At 39.0% G+C, this 26,407-nt stretch overlaps 1 protein-coding gene across 1 annotated transcript in view; it reads right to left on the bottom strand.

The window, feature by feature from the left end:
• GABRB1 (gamma-aminobutyric acid type A receptor subunit beta1) overlaps positions 1 to 26,407 on the bottom strand; it is a 222,401-nt gene that overhangs the window by 9,419 nt on the left and 186,575 nt on the right. Inside the window, exons 3-5 of the mRNA XM_059682608.1 lie at positions 7,906 to 8,043; positions 7,651 to 7,803; positions 4,514 to 4,758 (exon numbers count right to left, since the gene is read on the bottom strand). Coding sequence (XP_059538591.1) covers positions 4,514 to 4,758; positions 7,651 to 7,803; positions 7,906 to 8,043 — 536 coding nt within the window. The remainder of the gene's footprint in view (positions 1 to 4,513; positions 4,759 to 7,650; positions 7,804 to 7,905; positions 8,044 to 26,407) is intronic.

The following is a 26,407-nucleotide window of genomic DNA, read 5'->3' on the forward strand; positions in this document are numbered from 1 at the left end:
GTTAAAAATCAAAGTGATAGAAACAGTAAGAAAGGGCAGAAATTAAAGGGGACTATAGTCTCTTTTTCTTACTTTTATGACTATATAAGGATTTTATAAGACATTATCATGTACTACTTAATACCTTGCGTGATATCTAAGAACTCATCTTGAACAATTACTATTTGGTATTTTCTCTGTTCCAGGAAAGAACAGTAAACATAATAGAGTGCCTACCCTTGGGAAGCCTACCTATCATAATAAAAGTGTAATATGCAAATTGGCCGAATGATTGAACAGCAGAATGACCGTCCGGGCGACCTTCTGGACGACCACGCTATGATATGCACTGGTGCCAGGCCAGCCAAGGCAGGTGTGATGTGATTGGTCGGGGGGCCCTGCCATCGCCCCACAATTGGCTCGCAGAGGGAGGCCCAGGCCACCGGCCAGTAACGCTGTGGCGGGTGTGTGGGGCTGGCCAGCGATTGCCCCACAGAGGGAGGCCCAGGCCAGTCAAGTGATCGCACTCCACGGCTGTTGTCCACAGAGGGAGGTGACCAGTGGCGGGGGGGGGGGGGGGGAGCGGGGAGGCAGCACTACACAGATGGGAAGCAGTGGCAGCGGCAGGGGTAGAGCCAGCTGCCGGCAGCTGGGGGAAGGAAAGCCCCCAATAGGCCCTGATCGCCTGCCAGGCCTAGGGACCCTACCTGAGGAGTCCTGGATTGTGAGAGGGCACAGGCCAGGCTGAGGGATACCCTCCCCTCCCCCCATGTGCAAATTTCATACAATGGGCCTCTAGTACTCTAATAATGAGTTAGGCATTAAAAGATAACTACACAGATAAATATATACTCAATAGAGGTCAGGTACACGAAATTCGTGCGGGGGGGGGGGGGGGGCTCAGCCCAGCCTGCACTCTCCCGCAGTCTGAGACCCCTCGCTCCTTACCACCCACCTGCTCACTGCTCCTTACTGCTCAGCTCGCTGCTCCTCTGCTCCTTAGCACTGCTGTGGAGGCGGAGAGGCTCCTGCCACCATCGCTGCGCTTGCCAACAGTGAGCCCGAGCCTGGCTTCTGGCTGAGTGGTGCTCTCCCTGTGGAAGGGCACTGACCACCAGGGGGAAGCGCCTGTGTTGAGCGTCTGCCCCTGGTGATTAGTGTGCATTATAGTGACTGATCATTCTGGTTATTCTGCCGTAATGGTTGCTTAGGCTTTTATTATTTAGATAATTGTGATAAGTCCCAGGAGGAAGAACACAGGAAGTCATGAGGATAAATAATAAGGGTACCAACTGCAAACTAACAGAAGGTTGTCAGTTAAGGCATCCCTTGAGTTAGCAGCATTTATGGAAAGAACTGGTATATTGGAAAAGTTGAGAGAAGGCCAATATTGTCTTCAATTTTACTAATTCTTTCTTCTACTGTATAAAATCTGGTACTAATCCATCGAATTCTTTTTCAATTCTATAATTTCCATTGGTTCTTTGTTATAGTTTCTTTTATTTTTCTCCTGAGACTCGCCATCTCTTCATGTATTTTATTAATCTTTTTCTTTGGTCTTTATTTTAACAATTAAACAAATATTGTAGATTCCTGAAAAGTTTCAAAAATAGCAGAGAGGTTCCATGTGGCCTTCACCCAGTTTCTCCCCATCACTAACTCCTGGCAACCACTAATCTGTTCTCCATCTTTATAATTTTATTTCAGGAGTGTTAGATAAATATAACCATACAATATATAATCTTTTAATACTCAGCATAATCCCCTTGAGAGCTATCCAAGTTGATGCATGTATCAATAGTTCATTATTTTTATATTATATATATTATAATATATTTTTATATTATATATATTATACTAGAGAGGGAGGAAAGGAGAGAGAGTGGGAGGGAGAGGGAGAGAAAGAGAGAGAGAGAAAAACATTGATGTGAGAATAAACATCAATTATTTGCCTCCCATACATATCCTGACTAAGGATCGAATCTGCAACCTAGAAATGTGCCCTGACCAGGAATTGATCCCACAACCTTTTTGGTGTATAGGAGGATGCTCCAACCAACTGACCCAGCCAGCTTAGCTAGATGGAACATTTAAATTATTTATTAGCCAGTCAGTAAGTTCTCTTCAGAGCAATATATATTACCTGTATACATCTAGATATGATATGATATATTAAGTTTTTTTCCTGTCTTTATTTTTCCCTTAGCACCTTAGAAAATTCTCATATCCTGGTCTGGAATCATGGCAAATGCTCCACAAAACTGGTTAAAATTTGTTTTATAATATTTTTATTTTATTGAAATAAATAGATTTCAGTTTGCTTGACCTTTCCATTTACTTACTCTCTATAGAACATTGCTTTTCTAGCCAATTGAAAGGGCATTTTCTCCTTTGTACCTTCACAGTTCTACCTATCTTTTAAGTGTCTACCCAGTTCATATCTTCTGAATTTTCCTACCAGTTCTCTGTCACTTTATGTAAGGCATTTCCTTATGTTGTATCAGTTAATAGACATTCCAAGCTATGCAGAGTACTAGCTAATAGAGTTACGAGACAACTGAGATGGGGATGGGAATAGAAAAGAGGTGGCCTTGAAAACTACGGCTAAAATACTTCTCTAGCTATTAAGGCTGCAATCAGTCAGTGGGAAGCTTCTTCCTTTCAGATACATTCCTCAAAATAAATGCCATCTGGCCTCATTTTATAATCCCATCACCTCATAGGAGTATACTTTTCTTTCCCAGCAAGATTAGAGGATTCTTGAGGGCAAGTATCATGCCTATTCCTTCACTGTTAGCATCCAGTTTAGTGTTTCACACAAGAATAAAAATTTATTTGAATGCATTGGTTAGAATTTTGACCATGTGGCTGAGTCTGCATGTTTCCTTTGCTTATAACTTTCTAATTATCTGGCAGTGCTTGTCCAAATTTGAGATCCTACGAAAAAGCATGAAGATACACCTTGAAGGCTCATAGTCTGGCTTCTGCCTGATTCTCCAGCCACATTTCATAGTCTATTTTCTCTCTCACTTACTGTGCTCTCACTACATTGGTTTTTTCTCAGCACTTTACGACATCTAGCAATTCCTGACTCAGAGCCTCGGTACTTATTTCCTTTGCCTACATGGGACAGGGTATGGTTGTTGCTTCTTAACTCTGAGGTCTCAGATCAAATGATAATTCCTCAAAGATGACTTCCTGGTCACCTGATTAAAGTCCCCTGTTGCCTCAACCTGAACCAAACCATGCTCATCCCCATTACTGTTTTTACTTTCTTCATAGCACGTACCTGTACCTGAAATTATCCTCTTAGTGCTGATTTGTGTGTATATTGCCTGTCTCCCCACGCTAGACTCTAAACTCCACGAGGGCAAGGAACTTTGTCCCATTCAGAGCAGTGCTCAGAACACTGGTTAAATGGATGGATATTTGAGTTGTCACCCTGTGTGCTGTTTTGAAAACAATTTGTAGTGAATACAGTATTTCAAAGTACATAATTTTAAACTGATTCCAGTAAAAATGGCATAGAAGAAGAGACTACAAAGATGTTTTAAAAGAATAAACAGTGCATTAATTTTAATTTAATGCCACCCACTGGGAGTATAAGTCATAAGATTGACTAATAAACAGCAAAAAGAAAAACAGTGACAATATCTTGTATATAATGATAATAGCTAACACTTACTGAGTACTTACTATGTTCTAGGATTTGTTTTAAATAATGAACTTAAAAAACACCTCATTTAGTTCTTATAACAAGTCTGATATAGGTATGCCATAATCGTCTCCATTTATGGATGATGATATTTAGAACTGACATTAGATGAGGAGTTACATAGGTTGATTGGCCTGAAGTTATAAAGCCAGTGACTGGCAGAGCTGGGAATCTAATACAAGCAATTTGATTCCAATCTGTGTTTATAACCACTGTGCTCTATTGTCTCATTTCCACTTCCAGAGTACAGTACTTATTCACTTTAGTTCTCATTTATTTATCAAGCAGACCTGGAATTATTCTTTTGCATATAGTTTTACAACTATGTAATTTAGAATAAAGAATAATGAACTTGAGGTTGAATTTTAGGTCCAGGTGTGATATTAATATATGTAAACATCAACCTAACTTCTTCCAGCCTCAGTTCTCAAATACGTAAAATGAAGGAATATTTGAGCCTTATTACAGATAAATTAACATTTTTTTCCCCTGTGTTGTGGGAGCCCTGAGCACCATGCTGCTGCTAAATTTCAGAATATTGTTAAGAATATTAATCCTCACCCAAGGATATTTTCCCACTGAATTTTTGAGAGAGTGGAAGGGAGAAAGAAAGACACACAGAGAGAAACATCGATGTGAGAGAGACACATGGACTGGCTGCCTCCTGCACACACCCCAACAGACAGAGGCAGGGATGGATCCTGCAACCAAGGTGCATGCCCTTTACCAGAATTGAATGCAGGACCCTTCAACCTGTAGGCCGGACTCTCTATCCACTGAGCCAAACCAGTTAAGGCTTAGGAATATTTAATACATTACCTGGACTTTATTCATCTCCAGTTTGTTCTTATCATTGGCACTCTGGTTTTGTTTGCCAGCTCCCTTTTTCCGGGGGCCTTTTCCGAAGAAGATGTAATTTACAAAGGCGTACTCCAGCAGAGCCAGGAACACAAACACAAAGCAACCCATCAGGTAAATATCAATTGCTTTGACATACGGGATCTTTGGCAGGGTCTCCCTGAGGTGAGTGCTGATGGTGGTCATTGTCAGCACCGTGGTGATTCCTAGGAGATGGAAAGATACAGCTTAGCTGAACGCGCTTGTTAAGTTGCCCTTTTTAAGATTGAGAAGACAGATGCCATTCCCTTATTGAAGCCCGAGAATGATGGTGGTAATGCAATAAACCACTGGGCAGAAAGGGCAAACATTTTGAAAGACAAAACTGCAGACTCCCTACATAGTCCATGAACAAATCATAAAGTGGGATGTGGCACTAATGGAGAGTTAAAAACCATTAAAAATAATGCACCAAGAAAAAGGACAAGTGGATGGAAAGGCATATCAAAATCCCATTGATATGCCTACTGACTAATGCCCAATACCCCTCATTCTATTATATGTTACATCTTTCTTCTTCTTTCAGCATCTTATCTCCCTTCTAAATCTGTTTTTGTGATACTAATCCCCACAGCGGCCACTACCAAGCTGCAAGTTGGTGACCAGTTTGAGGAAACCTACCTCATTCCATGAATCTATAATGCACCTAGATCACAAGGTCAGTATTACATTTTAAAATAAACTGATAGAGACAACACTAAAAGAAGAAGCATATAGGGCAGTTCATGATTTTCATTAATCACTTGATTTATGTATTTTTTAGATATAATAAAATCTTGTTGCATTGGATTTTCAAATATTACCTCTAGTTTCTTGATTCCAGAACCTAGAATGAATTAGTTCCTTGGAGCCAAGAAAAGACTTCCTAAAAATTTCAACTTGGTTTTGTTAAAGAAGTTTAAGGCTGTAAGATCTTAAAGGGAAGATTTCACATTACCAACTTTGTTAAATATAGCATTCTTAACCATATAATGTTATGTGACTGTACAATAAGTATTTGGTATCGATGAAATGGTAATTGGAAAAACTAAGAAGTGCAAAAGAGGTTGGAATCTCATGTACATAGTTTGTGCTGTAATACTAATATTACACATTTGTATAGTGTTTATAGTTGGTTATGAATTATCTTATTTGGCTGTTATAAGACCTTGCTGAGTGTGATAGGGCAGGTATATTATTTCCATTTTATAGTTGAATAAAGATAAACTCTGAGATTATTTTGGTGTAGATCACACAGCTAGGGACAAAAAAAAGCAAGGAGCTGTTAAACAAAGGCATTTAAAATAAAAGCAGAGATTAAAAAACAACACCTGAAACTTGATGGCAGTCCTTAAAAATAAAGACAGAAAATATGAGTTGAATATTACAGACAAAGGAAAGCTGGCAACAGGTATGGAAGGTAGAAAATGAAAAGGGAAAAAATTAGTTTAGTACTCATTTGCTAATTAGATTATTCTAGATAGATTCCCTGATTTGACTATTCAACATTAGGAAAACAGATAAAGTATGAAGTCAAGACTACCATATAAAAAGTTAAATTGGCTTAGATGGGTGATGAGCTCAACTGTGCTGCAATGATATGAAATACCATCATGAGTGGTCTTACTTTTGAATAAAATTTTAAATTTCACCTAATATAATTCTAGCTAATAACAAACAATTCATTTACAAATCCACTAATTGTGTTTCTGCTTTCAATCCTTGGTTTAAATTTTTAAAGCAAGATGGGTTAGTAAATGAATGTTTTTTCTAGTTAGATCAGTATTAAAATACCACAGGTTTTACATCTCAAAGTACAGGTTAAGTCAGCATATTTATATGCTGATATCTCTAATCAAAATACCATTAACTTTGAGGATAGAAGTGTAGGGAAAACCACAATGTATGACCTCGGTAGTTGTTATTCCTCACTCTGGACATCATTCAGTGAGTTTTCCTTAACCATAGCATACATATATTCATATTCACATTAAAGTAGCATGCAACTACATACATGTGATGTAATAAACTATTAGTTTACTTTTCTTAGTCTTGGAATGTTCAAAGATTAATAAGGGACTGTCAGCACTTGGCTTTATGAGCTTTATGTACCCAGCCATTAGAAATAAACTGGAGAGATGACAATTAGTCTAGGCATGATAGGGTATCTGATCATCTTACCAGTTCAGTAATCTCGGAAGAGAAGAGATGTGTGTTAGCTTAGCCAGAAATTATGCTCGTGTGTGTGTGTGTGTGTGTGTGTGTGTGTGTGTGTGTGTGAATAAGCCCCAGAAAGTGGTAATTGAAATGGCTCTATGATAAAACAATGAGACAGATCCACATATGCTCAGATTCATCAAACAGACTATACATTCTAACTTTCCAAGGAACCATTTAAAGTCTCAAATATAGCCTTACAGCTTGCAGCAACTACTCAACCATGGCAAGATTAATTCTGAATTTTTCCCCCCAGGATGGAAACCATTTTCATTCTGTGCTGATCACAGAATAGAGCTGTGAATGATCTGTGCCTAGCTCATTAATATAGCTGATGAATTATCTGTGCCTTACTCAAGCATGATGAGCTCCATTTAAGGGAGACTCAGATCAATAAGATTTAACTTTAGTTAATGTTTGAGAGAGAGTATTTCCCAACATTCAACATAGCTTGGTAATAGTCATGACATCTATCTTTCTTCAAATCCATTTGAGAATAATGCACTGTAAATATTCTCCGCTGCAAAAAGTAGGGACTGAAGAGAAAATCATCACACCGCTAGTAAAAATTAGTCCAATAAGAATTTAAAAAATATACTCTAAGAAACACTTACATATTATTGAACAAACTCCAAGATCCTTTTTTAAGAGCAGTATTTTTAACAAAATGCTGAAAAGGTACAGCATTGTAAAACATTCACTCTGTAATAGCTTACACTTAGGTGCTTTATCATCAAGGACTCTTATGTTAGTTGCATTCTTTGGATTGCTATGAGAGAAGACCCTTGTCTATAATTTCAAACACTGGTTATTTATTTAAAGTTAAATCCCACCAGCTCTCTGTGGTGCTGGCAGTGCATTACCTAGTGCGACTCTGGCTGCAGAAGCATCATAGTTGATCCAAAAAGACACCCAGGACAGAATTGTAATCAGTGTGGAAGGCATGTAGGTCTGCAAAATGAAGTAACCGATGTTTCTCTTTAGACGGAAACTTAGTGATAGTCGTGGATATGACCCTGAGTTGAAAAAAATAAGAGAAAGAATCAGATCATCACTTGGTTGAAAACATCTTCTTTCGTTCGCAGTGCCCTAGTTTATTTTGGAGGAAACATCCTCACCAGTTGTGAACTCCACCTTCTTGGACACCATCTTGTAGTCGACAATTGAAAACTGAGGAAGCTCAATTTTATTTACTCCAGTTACTGCTCCCTCTCCTCCATTCCAGTAAAACTCGATGTCATCAGTAGTATAGCCATCTGAAACCAAGAATACAGCATAGTTAAATAGAGTCCAGTTGGTCTATAGTGGTCGGCAAACTGCAACTCGGCAAACCGCAGCTCTCGAGCCACATGTGGCTCTTTGGCCCCTTGAGTGTGGCTCTTCCACAAAATACCGACTTCTGTGCATGGGCCACGAAGTTTCAATCGCACTGTATGTGAGCGCCCACACGTGGTATTTTGTGGAAGAGCCACACTCAAGGGGCCAAAGAGCTGCATGTGGCTTGCGAGCCGCGGTTTGCTGACCATGGGTCTAGGAGTTCATTTGAAGACTGGGAGCTGCTGAAGACACAATTCCCAGCTAGTGATGGTAAGATGACTGTGCTTTAAATCAGGATTCTAAGTAGAGTTGTAGTGAAATGCAAATTTCCCCCAATTCTCATTATTCTACAGCTTAGGCTCATCAGAGGGGACTGAGTGAACTGTGGCTGAGATTCTAGTAGAGATGAGCCATGCCTACAATGCTGTTCTTTTTAGAGAATCAAATGGACATTTGTGTGATTATGTGACTGTGTGATAATGGAAGCCCTAGTGCAGCGATGGCGAACCTATGACACGCGTGTCAGAGGTGACACGCGAACTCATTCTTTAGGTTGATTTTTCTTTGTTAAATGGCACTTAAATATATAAAATAAATATCAAAAATATAAGTCTTTGTTTTACTGTGGTTGCAAATATCAAAAAATTTCTATATGTGACACGGCACCAGAGTTAAGTTAGGGTTTTTCAAAATGCTGACACGCCGAGCTCAAAAGGTTTGCCATCGCTGCCCTAGTGGAAGGGGTGCGCCCGGTCAGAAAGGCATAGCCTTAGGAACCAGCAGCTGGGACCAGCCTGTGTTTCTATCCACTTAACTCAGATCCACTGAGTCTGCTCCCTGCCAGGATGAAGGAAATGCGCTTTCAGGATCATTTGGACCTTTCCCTCTTCATAGCCATAGAAGTGCCTTTCTATCACAGAATCAGATCAGTTAAAAAATTCACAGTCCATGAGTTAGAATCAAACCGATTGGCCTGGAAGAAGAACTGCTGGTGCCAGGCCTGGGGGAAGTTTCTCCCATGGACCTTTTTTGTCGGATGAAAAATGCCCCAGCATCATCCATTTAGGAAGTTGGCATGAGAAATAAGCTTTTTCAAAAAGATGGATGGAATCAACATAGAGTTTAGTTTTAAAAAATCCTTTAAGAAGCCAAGACAATATATCCAAAATTTCAAGTTGTCTCCTTGTCCGGCTTGATCTGAGTGTGGATTTTTCACTAGCCTGTCTCATACCCTTTGCTCACCTGTATGTGGGCCTGGGTGGTCTTTCATTCGGGCAGGTTTTTGGCAGGCTCCTCACCTTGCACAAATGAATAGCTCACCTATTCTGAGCTAGACTGAACACGAGTTTTCTTTTAGTTGACAACATAGAATATTTGAATTACAAGTATTTGTTAGGGAGAAAGTTCTTAAACCCAGTATCTAGCAACTCTCTGTGGAGAGAAACATTATTTATAGATCAAAGCCCAAATACCAACCTTTGCCCTCATCTCAGTTTGGGGCTGGATTCATTCACCTATAGTTTTTGACCTCACTATGCCTGTCATTAGCTTGATGATGATCCTGGGTGTCCCCTCTCTAGTAGGCAGCACACACACAGGGCTGATAGAACACAACTTCTATATGCTTCCCAGGAGAGGCACCTGCTTGCTTACATCCCCTTCCCGCGTGCTCTAATGTGGGCTTTGCTGACTCTTCTATGCTGCCATGGACAACTCTGGACTCAACCTCTTGTCTTCCTAGACATCCATCAGGACTCCTGCTGAAGCATACAACACCACCACCTTTAAGCTGGGAAGGCAAATGAATGGAAATTATACTTGATATTCCAGTACACATATATTGAGTGCCTACTATGTGTCAAGCACTATCTAGGTACTAAGCATGTAGAGTGTCTAGGAATAGACCTAGTTCTGCTTTCCAGGATCTCATGATCTAACAGCAGACTCAGCAAATTATCGACCTGAGGGAATTAGAGATGGCTTTGCAGAGGGTTTGGCCAGATGGCTAGAGCAGACCTGCCGGCAGAGAGATTACTTATTACATAGAGTAAATAACATAAAGGAAGCTGATGTCAGTGTCAAACTGATTTACTTCATAAAGTTTATTCAGTAAGCAATTTAATGTTAGCAGGAAAACGGAAACTTGCAGGGCAAAGTTGAATACATACAAACACTGTAACATCCTTAAAGATTTCAGTATGCAAAGGTAAAACTAAGCTGAGAAGGATAAAATGATTAGGTACCCATGACGGAGTGTAGGAAGAAGTGTGGACAGATACCCAAAGCAACTAGTCACAGCCCTTCTTGCCCACAATTGCCTTTTATCACTTAGGCAATGTGCTCGCCTTGAACAAAGCACAGAACCATGCTGAATTTTACTTGCTTTATCTGTCTTTCACCCACCAGGCTCTGAGTTCCTTGATCAGGGACTGGTTCTCATTCCTTTCTATACCTCAGTGTCTATGTACCAAGCTCCTAGCATATGGTGGTATCCAATAAAAGTATGTAGAATATTGCATTCTTGCTTCTCATCATCAAGACTCCCGGCTTTGTGTTACCAACCTTAACTTTACAACCAGGCACTAACCTATGTACATGTCTCTACTCATTCAACGAGTAGATATTTATTGAGTACTGAGTGTCAGATGGTGGAAACATCCTGGGAGTATAAAACTGGCCTGGCTCTTGTCCTCTTGGAGCCTGCAAAGAGTATCTTAAATGTTATACATTTCACAAAATTCCTTCCATGGCAGGTATCTGTCTGGACTGGCTTCCGTTAGCATGTTCTCATCTCCTTTAGGAAGGATAAAAACTACAGATTCCCTTGCAACTATCGTTGTGGACAGGATTTAGGTTCCCTGGATCATACAGAGTTAAATGATGTCAGAGGTGGTGTTGGAGGCACTCATTTGTTGGTGCAACTCCTACAGTATAAGTATCTCTGGACCCAGGAATTCTGGTTTTAGCTTTGGTGGTCCTCAAGTCAACACCAGCTTCCTGATTGTGATGGAGCTATCCGTAGGACAGTCGGCACTGTGGTCTGGGAGTCATTTCCAGTGGCCCTGCCTGGAGCCTACTACTTTAGTTCTTTAATTTTGTAAGCACTACTTCTCTGTATTAAATCTCTTTCCGCGTAAGCTAGCCAAATGGACTTTCTTTATCTGCAACAGAACTGTATTTTCTCTTCTAGGGAAGCATTATTTGCTCCAGGTTTGGGATTACCAGGGCTTTAAATTAAAACCTCTGTTGTGGGTTGTGCCAGCTATTCATTTGGTGTTTCTGAATCTCATATCTTGCTTTCTACATGTTGCTCTGTACTGTTGGGCCTAGGCTCCCTGTCTCTCAAGCTTCATGTTAGGTGCTGTCTTTCAGAAGAACTGGCTAGATTAGAAGGTGGAGGGGAGGGAAGGCTCTTGGTCCTGGCTCTGGAAGTGGTGGTGCTGCAGTTGCTTGTGATTGCTGCCAGGGCGGTGGGGTGATTTCAGACTCTCACAGATGAAGAAGAGGCAGCACCTCTTTTTGCAAGCTCATAGACATCTAGAACAGCATCTCTCACAGGAACACAGCAGATTCAGGCCCATGGGCTCCAGGACAGGGCAATTAGCAGCTTCTGCCCTTTGCACTCTTTTCTCCTCCTTCCTTTTGCTTTTCCAGCCTTTCCCATTTTGTAACCGATTCTCTCAATTAAATTCCCTTTTGAAAAACCTTGAATGGTTTCTGCTTTCCTGATGAGATCCTGTCAAATATACAGTATATCGTAAATGCAAATATTTTATCTGTGTATATAACTGTGTTTACCTCAGCCTTTGTCATCTCTATTGTACTAGTATATTATTATTATACTACTAGAGGCCTGGTGCACAAATTCGTGCACAGGTGAGGTACCTTGGCCTGGCTGGCGATCAGGAGGTTGGTCGGGGGGGAGGGGCTGTGAGAGGTTCCGATTAGGGCCAATGGGGCCAGCCGGCCGAAGATATGGACCATGGGAGGTTGGCCAGCTGCGGGAGGTTGGCTGTGGGAGCACACTGACCACCAGGGGGCAGCTCCTGCATTGAGTGTCTGCCCCCTGGTGGTCAGTGCGCATCATAGTGACCGATCGACAGGTTGGTCATTGGGTTGTTCTGTCGCTTAGGGGTGTGTGTATATATATATATATATATATATATATATATATATATATATATATGTTATATTATAAAGTTTTGAAAGCAAGGGCGTTTTTTTATTCATTTAAAAAAATTCCTGATGTCTAGAATAGATTTTGTCTATAGTAAGTACCTCATGGATATTTTTGAATCAATGAATTAGTGAATACTCTTTACTGCTTAGAATTCTAACTATTGTCCCAAACCACTAACCTGATATAAGTAACTTATTTGGTAGAGTTCATGAGCTACATTTATTCCTTGATAAAGACGATTCTGCTCACAGGGGGCTTATAGGTAGATCTAGGCGCCAACAAAATGGAAAACCTGCTTGTTAATTTTAGGCGAACTGAGTAACGAAGTGATAAATTACAACCTCAAGCTGGTTTTTGAGATATAGAATCCTAGGGGAGAAACGTAAGTGATAATTAGAGTTGAGAGTCCAGAGATGGCTTGCAGTTTGGAGGTGAGAGGGGTGAAGGCAGTGGGTGGGCCAAAATGGCACTCCTCAATGTCTCCCACCTGTGAAGAGTGACAGAACACCTCAAGGCCATGACAATCAAAAAGCTGGGCTATGGCTATCAATAAATCAATGCAGATTTTAATAGTATTCAGCAGTTTATATGGTCAGTGGTCTGGGTCTAGATTTCCAAGCTCACTTGCACTGTGTTTAACTAAAACCCATTAGGCTTAGTGTTCACGGCACTGAGATAATTGTGGATGATATGGAGGGAAGAAAGAATGCTCACTCCATTTCTGTAGAAGTTTGAGTTCTCCTGGGAGCCATAATGGCAGCTGGATTCAAAGGAAAGAATAAAGGCCTACAAATACACTATTATTCAAAGGTTACACAAGAACATTTGCTACAGAGAGAGAGAACATCAATTTACTCACACCTAAACAACCTATTTACCAAAGGTTTTCCTTTATGAACCAGTGGCTTCACACAGTGTCTCAAAGCTCAAACACTTAGATACCAAGGATGTTGTTTCCTAGCAACAGTAACTACATAGAAGCTCTCAAATTTTCCCCTCAGCCCCCAGGGACTTCTTAGTGATGCAGAAAGTACAGATAAAATTAAGTTGATGTCAGTGGATAAAGATGCATGGAGCTAGTACAAATGCAGAAGTGTCTGGATGTTATTGTTCTTCTTTGCTATTTGAAACACTCTATTTAAAATGCATTTTCTAATCTGGAAATAAAAATTGCTCCCTGCTGTGCTTAATAGAGCTAGGAGGATGGTCTAAAATTGTACTTAACTGAATTTTAGATAATGTAGAAATTTAAGCTTTTAATCCATGAGTGAGCCTAAGTAAAATGTATATCCCTTTGTGGAGCAGCCATAGCCTCATCTTTGGTTTCATGGTGTGGGGCTTGATTGGCTTAGGCCAATTATCAAAATATCTTTTCTATGGTATTTTGCTATGGTGACTGGCTCATGGTTTGGCAATAGACAAGCCTAAGACAACTAGTTCATAGCAATGCCCTAGCCAAATTAATTGCTTAAAAATAGACATGTGACCCAAGTTGGTCCAGTCCTAGAGAAACCCAGGACTTTTGTCCAAACGTTGGAGGGCAGAGATCTCCCCCTTTCTTTTAGCTATTGGCAAATAAGAAATGCTGAGTGGAGAGTGGCTAAGCTGGTTACAGGAGCCAACATGTTCCCTTCCTGCTTTCATAGTCATTACTAGCACCTAATTGAAGTAAACTTGTGATCAACATTTTGGTTTTTTTTTCTTTTTTAATGAATTTATTGGGGTGATATTGGTTAATAAAATTATATAGGTTTTAGGTGTACAGTTCAATAATACATCATCTGTATATTGCATTTGTTGCGCTGTGTGTTCCTGCCACAAGTCAAGTCAACTTCTGTGATCAGCATTTCAACTGTGGTTAGAAAATGACCCAGTGAAATAACCTCAGTTGTCTGCTACTCCCCATTTCCTTCTACTCCTCCCACGTGAGGGCAGAAATATTAGAAATTTCTCAGTATCACTGCTCTGTATATGTGCAGATCCTTTCCATGCCAAGATGATGAGATATTTGTAATTGTGCATCTAGACAGAAGATAAGAAATACAACTGGATCAAAGAAAGCCAAGTGGCTCCCTATCTGTTATAACACCTATTCTAAAGGCTATTTGAGATTCCTTTCTCACCCATATCTCAATCTCCATGATATTCTAAGAAGCAACAAGCAAACCATGGAAGCCAGATTTTTAAAGTTCTCTAACAGCACTGAAAACCCCTAAGTACAAATCTTTTCAACAATCCATAGACTGTTTGTCTTCTACCTGACCACCCACCTTCTGAGTGGTAAGTCATTCAGTTGTTAGAGATGGCCATCTCACTATTTTCTCAATCAACTCAATAGTTGATTAGGATTTTAGGTAATAATTAGAGAGCATGACCTTATAATAAGTAAAAGTTCATCTTCGTGGAGAGCATTCACCACCTGATCCTTGTCTACCCCCAGTTTGCTTTTCTGCCCCTTGAAGTGTGAAGTCTTAAGCTGAGAAGTGGGCATGTCTACCCGTCTCTTCTTCCTTCGGAGTTATCTGGCTCCTTTCCCTGTCTTGACTCACTCCCGAGGTTACTCCTGCTCTGGTCACTGAGCCACTTCTGACTGGTTTAGCAATTAAACAGCAACAGATTTGGAATTACTTCATGTCCTTCAGATTTAGAATCTTAGAGTCTAGACATGGTTCCTGGTTTCTTAAGCATCCTCTAAGAGGCCCCCTGATTTCCAGGCAGGCCTAGGACCTGATTCACCAGGAACTAAGTCAGATTCTCAGGTTTTTCTCATTCTAGGCAAGCCTTGGCATCCCCTATGTTTGATCAACATGTAAATTCTCAGAATGACTTTTCTAGAGTCTGCTACTTCATATCTCTTTGCTTAACACTGTCCCAGCGGTTCTCAACCTGTGGGTCACCAACAATGAAAATACATCCTGCATATCAGATATTTACATTACGATTCATAACAGTAGCAAAATTACAGTTATGAAGTAGTAACGAAAATAATTTTGTGGCTGGGGGTCACCACAACATGAGGAACTGTATTAAAGGGTCGTGGCATTAGGAAGGTTGAGAACCACTGGAACCTTGACTACCCCAGATTATCCTTGTTTAAAGTCTTTTTGCCCCCACGCACTTTTGCTTTTGGATAATAAACCTTTGCACAGTATAACAAACACATTAAAATGCATTCACAGTCATGTTAAATATTATTTACATGTCACTATAAAAGCTTTAGATTGCAGCTGACTTGATATCACGATGTTATATTAGTTTTAACATTGTAGTTTTCTTTATGTATTTTGGAGCCAACAATTTAAGACACTTGAGAAACTCATAGCATGTAGACATTTTGCCTACAGTGCTTGGTGGCAGAATGATTTGGCTGAGCCCCAGATGCCAATAGGGCCCTAGTGCACTGCCTAAGATCTCCTTCCAAGCTTTCTTTATTTGGAATACAACCAACTCCTCTTAAATTTCCCACTGGTGGGAATCCTACTGCCATCATCAGATCTCTTGACCTCAACTGTGGCCCATCTTGACTTCTCAATTAGCCAGCTACTTGAAACATCTCAAGATCAAACTGCCTTCCAGGTTGGGCTGCATGTATTAGCTATCTCCTTGGGCTGTCCAGTGCCCTTTCTGAGCCTCTGTCTGATTCTATTCTGACCTTCTCTACCATTTCTCTGGCTTCACGCTGATACATTTTTTAAATGCTTTATGTCATGCCTGCTCCACTCATGATGTTCTTGGCTAGCAAAGATCAGGACTTTTTTTTTTAGTCATCGGTTTTCTATTAAAACAACACAAGTTCAAATTAACTTTTTAACAGTCACATCATTATTTTTCCTTTGGATTCAAATATAAGATCTAATATAGCCCCCATTACATTTTATCTAATTCAATTTGAGTCGCTGTTCTAGCATGTTGATTTTTTTAATCCTTATTTGCTCATCCTCTTAGTTTCATGTTATCTCCAAATTTGACAAACATGCCTTTTATCATTACTTTCTTGATTGAGACAAATGTGGAATGGCAGAGACAAAGACAGAGCGCTGTAACACTCGCTTGGCAATATCCCTGTAGGTTGATATCAAATGTCTGATCAACATTTTGCACGGTGGCACCATCGTTTATCTATTTAATATCTGTCTAATTGCTTTAGCCTCCAGTCTGTATCTCAGTATTTATCACATTTTCCTGAGTCACTGATTTTGTAATCCTATCAAGTAAGACAGTGAGATACTTGTGTTTAGAGAAATTAAGCTGCCTCCACAGATTATTGATTCCCCTTCTATGGGATCCAGGGCTAGAATCTTGCCCAGACTCAATCTCATCAGTGATAAGTTTCTTAGAGTGTACCTTTCTTACCTTCTGGAGCAATGAGATGGTGTATTCCATTCTGTCAACATCAGTGACCATTTGGTATACTAATTTAAGTGTACAGGCTCATGATAATAACCTTCCCTTTACAATACCCAACTTCCTTTAGTAAATGCTAATAGAACTATATTGCATTAATGTATGTAGGTGCAAATGTTTTAGGAAAATTATTGGTCACAGATAAGAAAGCATCAGTGTTTCTCTATGGCCCAAATCAGTGGTGGAGTCAAAGATAATCACACATAGAAGTGCTAAAATCTTATTAATTAAATGTCTTATATAGTGTTTCCAATAAAATTTTCTCAAAACAAACTGCTACCAGCTATCTACATCTGATTTATCTTAAAAGTCAAGGAGAAAATGGTTTATATCTCAGGAAAAAATCCTTATCGATTTCTTTCCAATTTCTATTAACAATACCAGTAGTTTTTTGGGGGGATATTTATAGTCAGATTTTCTTTTCTAGTCTTGAAACCCTCTTACCCTGTTTATAGATTTAATGACCATCTGAACTCCTTGCACCTTTCCTCCTTTAAAAACATAATTTGGGCAAAAGATGGAATAAACTGTGACTATTAAATCTTGTTCCAAAGTTCTGCCAAGATTGAGTACAATTTTCTCAAAAAGATGAACTTCACACTACTGCAACCAAATAAAACCTATATTCATTACAAAGTTGAGTAAGAAATCTCTTCAAAAATTGAGACAGCCTTTTGCTTAATATTGTTATCATGGAGTGGGGAGGTCCTTGATTGTTTAACTCAACTCAGATGAGGTCTTAGAGTTATTGTGATTGAATGTCATCTCTGCCAGTTATTTCTGCATCAGATAAAAAGGGAGATCAAAACCCCTCTCCAGCCCTGGCCAGTATTGCTCAGTAATTAGGCAGGGGTGGGGAACCTTTCTCTGCCAAAGACTATTTGGATATTTATCACATCATTCATGAGCCATACAAAATTATCAACTTAAAAATTAGCCTGCTGTATTTGGTCAAACATTTAATTAACTCATTCCTAATGCCTTGGTAGAGCCATACCAAATGATTCTGGGGACCAGATGGTCCTCACCCCAGATTAGAGCATAGGTCCATCCACCAAAGGGTCATGGGCTCGTTCTGGTCAAGGGCACATACCTGGGTTGTACGTTTGATCCTAAGCCCCAGTTGGGGCATGTGTAGGAGGTAATAATCGATGTGTCTTTCTCACATAGATGTTTATCTCTCTCATTGATTTCTCTTTCTCTCCCCCTCCTTCACTTCCACTTTCTATAAAAATCAATAGGAAAAAATATTCTTGGGTGAGGATTAACAACAACAACAACAACAACAACACCGCTCTACATGCCAAAACAGTTGCTTGGTTGTGGGCAGAGGCCTTTAAACCTGTATTTTCTAAGCAGTGGAGTAACCATATTCACTTGAACATATAAAGAAAGAACTCCATAAGCAGGGGCTCTAAGTAGTGTGTCAAAATCAGAATGTTGTGTAAGATTGTTTTAAAATCTGCTTTAAGATTATGTATTATTTAAGAATAACTAATCTATTTGGCATCCTTAAAAATGTGCATGATTGCTTCGTTTAAAAGAATAAAAGACAAAGTCAGGCCTAATCTAGATAAAGGAGTCCACTTCTAATTTGGACAAGCACCTAATATGTGCCATTTAGCTTTCTTTTCTAAAGTGTATACTTTGAAGGAGAAAAAAGATAATGAACAAGTATAGTAGAAATCTATGCAATTATCCAGCTAACTCAAATGCAGTATTATTTTAAACTTACTACTCTGGCAATGTTATTGTTGGCCTGAAATCCTAGATTAGTAGTTTAGATGACAACATCAATTATATAGTTTAATTTAATGACCACTTTATATCTGAAATGTAAAAAAATTATTCATTACATCTTTAAGATATTTTTATTTGAAATCCTATCAAGTAAGAAAATGAAGCCTGGTTTGAGTTATGTTTAGAGAAATCAAGATACCCCCATGGATTATTGATTTTATTCCTATGAGATCCACTACTAAGTGGTTATTAAGTTTTATTTTATTTTATTTAAGTTCTTCTCCCCCTCCCCCACCATTTTTTTGGTGGGGGGAAGGATCACTTTTCACTGAGAAATCCTGATGATAAGAAATGATGATTTGGCCTCCCTTTGAGACAGCATGGAGGGACTTGGAGAGTATCATGCTAAGTGAAATAAGTCAGTCAGAGAAAGACAAGTATCAAATAATCTCACTCATATGTGGAATTTAATTAACAAAATAAACTGATGAATGGAGTGGATCCAAAGACATGGACACAATGGAACAGAGTACAGAATCTCAGAGGGAAGGTGAGGGAGGGAGGGTTGGGGGGTGAGAAGGTGGGAGGTAATCAACTAAAGACATTGTATGCATATATGCATAACCCATGGACACAGAAAGCTTGGGGTGGGGCGCTGGAGGGGGTCAATGGGGGAAAAAGGGGAACATATGTAATACTTTCAACAATAAGGATTAAAAAAAAGAAAAAGAAATGATGATTTGTCAATAAAACACATTTTAGAGTAATACCCAAACCAGTCATAGTAAAATATTTACAGTGTGTTTTAAGGAAAAAAAAATCCTAAAAATGTATGTGCATGTATATATTAACCAAGAATATATATCAAAATAGTTAATAGTGGTTATTTCCAAATATTAGAATTAAAGGTATTTTTATTCTAAAAATTTTATGTGGTTAACATGTAATTCTTTTAAAAATAAAACCCAAATAAGTTACTTTTATGTTCTAAAATTACCCAGATATATTTTGGGAGAGTAAACTCCAAATCTGTGAAAATTATTTAGATAACCTGTAGAGGGCAATCAAGATCTTTCAGATTCACAGGCAGAGATTCAGGATACTGCCTGAAAATGTATTCCTTTCAGTTGCAGGAGTTTTGGATTTTTTGTGATGATTTTAGCTTTGGATCACTGATTCTCACAAGGTTTTATTTTAAAATTAATTTATATTAAATAACACTAGAACAATTATGATTAGTATACCTTGTCACAAATTTAGATTTCCAGCTAGTAATATGTTTATGTACATGCAACTCTAATTGATTGCTAAAATAAGTATAAAAAATTGCCTCTTTTGCTATATTTAATGCTTAAGTTATAATCTTTTCACTAACATCTTGAAAAGGACAGTCTATGCCCTTTTAACTAAACATATGAGTTAACAAATATCTATGTGCAGCAAGTGATATGGACTCACTCTTCATATCTCAGTTATTATGATTATGCAGCTGGTAATAATACAATACACTAAATTATAAATTACCATTTTATCAGATCTGAGTTTATTTTCAATTTTTACTAATTTATTTGCCTAGTTTCTGATTTCTTTAGGTATATGTTTTTTAGTCTCAGATCCCTTATTCACTCACACTTAGATGACATTTATTGAGACCCATTCAATTCAATTTATAAAGCTGATTGATGCCTTCCGCATTTGGAAGACATCATGTAGTCCCTGGAATTATGTAGTCCCTGCCCTGTGTTTTCACAGGTGCACTGCATACAACCTGCAATAATCACGTAGTAGCAAGCTTTCATATTTAAAAAAGCTGTATTTTATTTCCCAACAAGATAGATTTTTCTGGCAATTCTCAGCCATCCTAAAATATCCCATATTTTTTAAATGGGGGAAAAGGAGACTTATGTAATCCTTTAAACAATAAAGAATTTTAAAAAGTCCCATATTTTTTTTGAGTTCCATCTAGGATCAGGTTGGATAACCGTAGCAAAAATTAAGCCATGTACCTTTTTTTACTTGTTTTTTAATCCTCACCTGAGGATTTTTTTAAATTATTAATATTTTTTAAGAGAGAGAAAAAGAAGCATTGATGTGTGAGAAACATCAATTGGTTGTCTCCTATCTATGCCCTTACCAGGGATCAAACAGCAACCTAGGTATGTACCCTGACTGGGAATTGAACCAGCAACCTTTTAGTGTACGAGACAATGCTCCAACCAACTGAGCCACCTGGCCAGAGCTAAAGCCATGTACTTTTGTGACTCACAAACTATTATATGTTCTTGTATAATTTCTTGGCCTTTGAAATCCATGTGAATAGTGTAGTAGAGCCTACAGTGCACAGTTGTTTGTAGCTATAGCCTATCTGCACTCATTCCCAAGTGCTAGATTGGTGTCACAGAGGTTACCATGGTACGCTTGTTGGACACATTAATATCTGTTTTAAAAATTGCATTGTGTCTGGGCATGATGGAAAAAAGTATTCGATTATTACTGGTTTTGCTGGAATTGATTTTTCACTCCGTGAAATTTGGCTGTTACATTGATGAAACATGTGCCTTGCTGCCATTTTATTCATGTTGAAGGCTTTATTTCTGATGCTCATGAAATAGGAAGACAGGCAAATATAAATTTATCTTTGAAGCTGCCTGGTGTAGCAGTGTGGGAATCGCAGTTACGAAAGGGCAATTCTCCCTAGTTATTGTTCTACCTGAGGCCAGGGAAGAAAAACAATGATTATCATTTTCATTTTTCAGAGGGGGGAAATTAAAGCCCGGGCTTCCGTGACCTGATTGGAAAGCTGAATGCCTCGAAGGTTCCATCTGTGGAAATTGGGCTAATAATCTGCTACCTGACTCACAGGGAAGATAAAAAAAGGTCGTTTGGCATAGTTATAGCTTCAGAGTGCTTCTCAGAAGCACTTTATCATAGAAATACTTAGAAGCATGACACAGGCATCACACGTTGCTTCAGGATGGATTTTTGCAGTGGTTCTCAATCCAGGGTGGTTCCCTCCATCCAGGGGCAGTCAGCAACATCTAGAGACATTTTGGGTCATTATAATTTGGGGATGGGTGCTGCTTAGTATCTAGTGGGTAGAGGCCAGGGATGATCCTAAACCTCTCCAGTGGCCAGGACAGCGTTCTACAAGAATTATCCAGCCCAACATGTCAACAGTGCTGAGGATGAAACACCTGGCTCATAGCTACAGAATGCTGTGGTTGGCAGAAGGGTTCATATTAAAATCATTCGTACGAGTGATGCGACAAGTGGTTCATAATAATACCTAGGTCTCATTCTAAGTAAATAGTACTTTTGGGAAAGGATGATACAAAATGTTCTGTAATAAAATGGTAAGTGGAATTTCTTCACTGATAATCTAAGGGCCTCATCCCCAACTCTGGCCGAGGTAATATGACTGTGATCACACACTACTGGGGGTGGGGATCTAAATAATAAGCATGGTAGGTTCTTGGTTCTTTGGTTTAAGAGATGCTAGTCTGAAAGTCAGATAGAATGATGTCTACACATGCAAATTTTCTGAAGAATTCTCTTCACCCTGAACTCCAACAACACAAATACTGGTTAAAGACACTCCCAGGAAGGAAAGAGGGGAAAGGTAAGTAGAGAGGAAGAGAGGAAGGAGTCAGATGTGAATTTGGGAAGCTCTGTGTCTGCCTCTGCCCCTTCAAGCTGGGTTCTGGGGTGGGGGAATAATGCTAGATAGCCTCCTAAAGTTTTGGATATGAGCAGAGCCTGGGCCTTATGCTACAGGTAAGCATAGAGAAGGCTTGTAGAGAAGGCTTTCTATTCCACCATTTGGGAGACAGGCAGTATGGTCTGAGACTACTCTGTCTGAGCTTCCTGTGGGTTTATAATAGTGAGGGAGGATTTCAGAGGGTCTCTGGTTACAGACTTGCAGTGGGAGAGAACCCATGGTCCTCTAAGAGATCTCAGGGTTACCTCATTGAAAGGATGCAGCAGGCACATGACCAGTGCTAGAGAGTTGAGTGGGAGCTGAGTCAGCACCATTGCAGTGAGACCCGATTTCACTCGTGGCTGAGTCCCAAATAGGATAACTTACCTCTGAGGTAACTTGAGGTCAGTCAGAGGCCCAGGACCCAACAGACTGAGCATGAGAGATGGACACCTCCTCCTCAACCCACTCCCCTGCTGGGGGAGGGTGTCACAGCTGAAGTATGAATTGGCTAAGGCACATGTCCTCTGTTCTCCTGGTAGCATTTACTCTGTTGCCCTCTGAGCTCACTGTCAAAGCCAGTGGTAACAGCAAGAAGATAAAAAACAATCCTGGTATTACTGCATTTATATATTAAGTGTCTGAGAAATGAATTGGTGAATTTGAGAGTATGTGGAAATTATTAGGTTGAACCATACAGTCTAAAATTAAATTGTAGAAGATGAAGAATGCATTTTGACATACTTTAGTTTGTAAACTAAAATTCTTACTCATTTTAGCTGTATCTGTGAGAAAAAAGTACAGAGGTCATAAAGTCTATTCTTTTTTTAAAAATATATTTCATTGATTTTTTACAGAGAGGAAGGGAGAGAGATAGAGAGTTAGAAACATCGATGAGAGAGAAACATCGATCAGCTGCCTCCTGCACATCTCCCACTGGGGATATTCCCGCAACCAAGGTACATGCCCTTGACCGGAATCAAACCCGGGACCCTTCAGTCCGCAGGCCGACGCTCTAGCCACTGAGCCAAACTGGTTTCGGCAAGTAAAGTCTATTCTTATATACAATTTCCATATAATATCCAAGGGCATATTAGAATTCTATCAAGAAGACATACATTTAGATTCCCATGAAACAACATGTTTGGGGATTTAAGAGCAGACTGAACTACTTTATTCTCCCCCAAAAAATCTCCATTTTCAACTTTCTCAATTATATAGCTGGGTGCTCAGTTTCCAGAAGTTCATATTACTGAAACATAGATTTTAAAATAAAATAATACTGTTATCATTTTCAGAAACAATTTAGTTTTGTCCACATACTGCTGACCAAGAACCCTGGGAGCGAAGATAATGCTGGATACTTATCTAGATTGCTTTTGGAGCAGCCATGTCTGGTTATTAATTTTCATTTCAAAAGGAAGCTTTTGGCTAGGTTATTTTTCTAGCGCTCAGAGCAGTCAATGCTCCTGAGAATTCTTTGAGAAATTTCATATGAATATTTTCCCTTGAAACCCTACGGCTAAAAGGTATTGCTTGGTAGGCAGCTACTTGTTACATGCCTCATATAATGGAACTTTTAATTCTGAGGCAAGTGATTTGCATTATCACAAGAAGTTCCAAAGAAACAATATAAAATTTATGTATAGAAAGTTAGAAAATCTCTGAATAGACCTTGTGAATAAATATCAGCGACTAAATAAACACCATATCTCAAAAGCATCCATGTCCTCTTATGATCATAATTATAGCTGCCATTGATTCAGTGCCACTTTCAGGTCAGGTCTAGAGCTGGGCATTCTATACACCTTCAATCTTTGCAACAGCCATTTTAGAAGAAATTATTATCTCCAATATAATGACTAAAGAACTAGGTTTAGAAAGTTTAGATAACAGGGTTCCAAACCTTTTGGTCTATTTCCAAAATCTTTCTTCCCCACCACACTGGTTAGCTTCATACTCATTAATCTGTATTACTAGCTCATACTTTTAGCTTCATACTGTAGAAAGAACTACTATAGTAAGTTGAATCATATGAAAATGCTGATATTTGAACTTTTTTTGGACATAACACAGCAATTTCATAAGGTTAATTTCAATACAGTATTGGCTCAGCCCAGTCACGACTATAGATTTGGGCACTGTGGGAATCTGCAGACTGGTGTGTTTTTTTTCTCTTTTCCTTTTTTAAATGTTTTTTGTGCTATGCACATCTCGGATTGCACTGCTGATCTTGAATAGAGTGAGGTAGTTGAAAAGCAATGAATAAGTCATTTTGAATCCATCACCCCAGGAGAAAAGATGTCAAGGCAATTCTGTATGATCAAGAGAAACAGGCATGGATCCAAAGCCTGGATTTTGGTCTCAGTTCTGCCGCCTACTGCTTGTGACCTTGGGCAAGTTGTAGCTGCCCTGAAGTCTCACCAGCCTCCTCTGTGAAATGAGGCTAATCATAACTATCTCACAACATTGTGAGGATTAAATAATTTAATTAAAAAATTTATTGCATGCTCACTATACCCAGGCTTGTGACAAGCTTTTGGTATAAACAGATCAATTAAATCTTTCTCCTGTCTTTATCCCCAAAGAGTGCATTGTCCTAAGAGAGATATGAGGAAGAAATAAACACAATATGATGTTATAAGTGCTAAATTACAGGAATGTACAAAATGTTACAGGAACAGCAAAGAGGAAATGTAATACTCATCCACTAAAACAAAATCTCAAGAGAAGAAAACCCAGGCGTCTTGTTTGCAGCTAGTAAGTCCTTCCTGAATATTGGTGAAATGAACAAGTGATTCCTAGGGTTGAGGAATCAAACTTCACTTTCTTTGCCTCTTCCATTTTCTCACTGCCCTCTCACTGATCAAATCACCCTAGCTTGTGTCTACTCCTTTCATGAACCTTTTCTGCAACAGCTTATTCTTCTTCTTTCTGTTTTTTTTGCAATTGAACAAAAAAGAAAAATATATCCCCAGAGTGCTTTTAAACAGGAAAGACTAGGAAATATTTCAAATAGCCAGCAAAGGAAACAATTAAACAATCGATGGAGTGAACAGGCAACCAATGGGATGGGAGAAAATATCTGCAAACCATTTATCTAATGAGGGATGAATCTCCAGAAGATACAAGAATTCATGCAATTCTATGACAAAAAGCCAAATAACCCAATGAAAATATGAGCAAAGGACCTGAATACACATTTTCCCAAAGAAGACACACAAAATGGCCAACAGGTATATGAAAAGGTGCACGGCATCATTAATAATTGGAACTGCAATTCAAAACCACAATGAGCTATTACCTGCTACCTGTTAGAATGACTGTTACCAAAAAATCGAAAGATATGTGTTGGTGAGAATGTGGAAAAAAAGAAACCCTTGTGCACTGTTGGTGGGAATGTATATTCATACAACCATTATGAAGATTCTTCAAAAACTTAAAAAAGAGAAACACCTTATGATCCAGCAAGCTCACTTCTGGGCATAAGGAACTGAAATCATGATCTTGCAGAGATATTAGAAATCCCATGTTCATTGCAGCATTATTCACAATAGCCAAGATATGGAAACAACTGAAATGTCAATGGTTGAATGCATAAAAAAAATGTAGTACACATACAATGGAATACTATTCAGCTTTTAAAAAGAAGGGAATTTGACATTTGTGATAACATGGATGAACCTGGAGGACATTGTGCTAAATGAAACAAGTCAGAGAAAAAAGAAAAATACTGCATGATGTCACGTATCTATGAAGTTAATGAATTCCTAACTGCCAAGTCAACTGGGCCCTTTCTAGCACCTGACTTATTAGTGTGTTTGTTGTTGCTGATTATGTTTTCTCAGAAACTCTGAAATCATTTTTTTTTTAAATGACACTTCTGGGTACTCTCCTGTCTTCTTTTTGGGGTTTTCACTCAACTAAAAAACCTGATGTTCCTTAGGGAACATCCTGTTCTTCTTGGATAGTACTCCCACTATTGGTTTTAGGTGTTGATGATGATTCCTAAATCCTATTCCCAGGATTTCATTCTCTTTTAAGAGAGAGAATTTACATTTCCAACAATCTACCTGTCATCCTGAAATGAAAATTCTTTTGGCACATAATTCAAAATTCTCACAAATGGGAGTCATCATCTCATCTCCCAAACACTTTGTCCCTCTTCTGGGACTATCATGCTCCCAGTACATGGTACTACCATTCACATATTTGCTGGTGAAAAACATCCTTGATGCTTTCTTCTTCACTTATGATAATGTTATTACCGATATTTGATTTT

This window comes from Myotis daubentonii, chromosome 1, assembly GCF_963259705.1.
Source record: "Myotis daubentonii chromosome 1, mMyoDau2.1, whole genome shotgun sequence".
In the NCBI taxonomy this organism is placed as follows: domain Eukaryota; kingdom Metazoa; phylum Chordata; class Mammalia; order Chiroptera; family Vespertilionidae; genus Myotis; species Myotis daubentonii.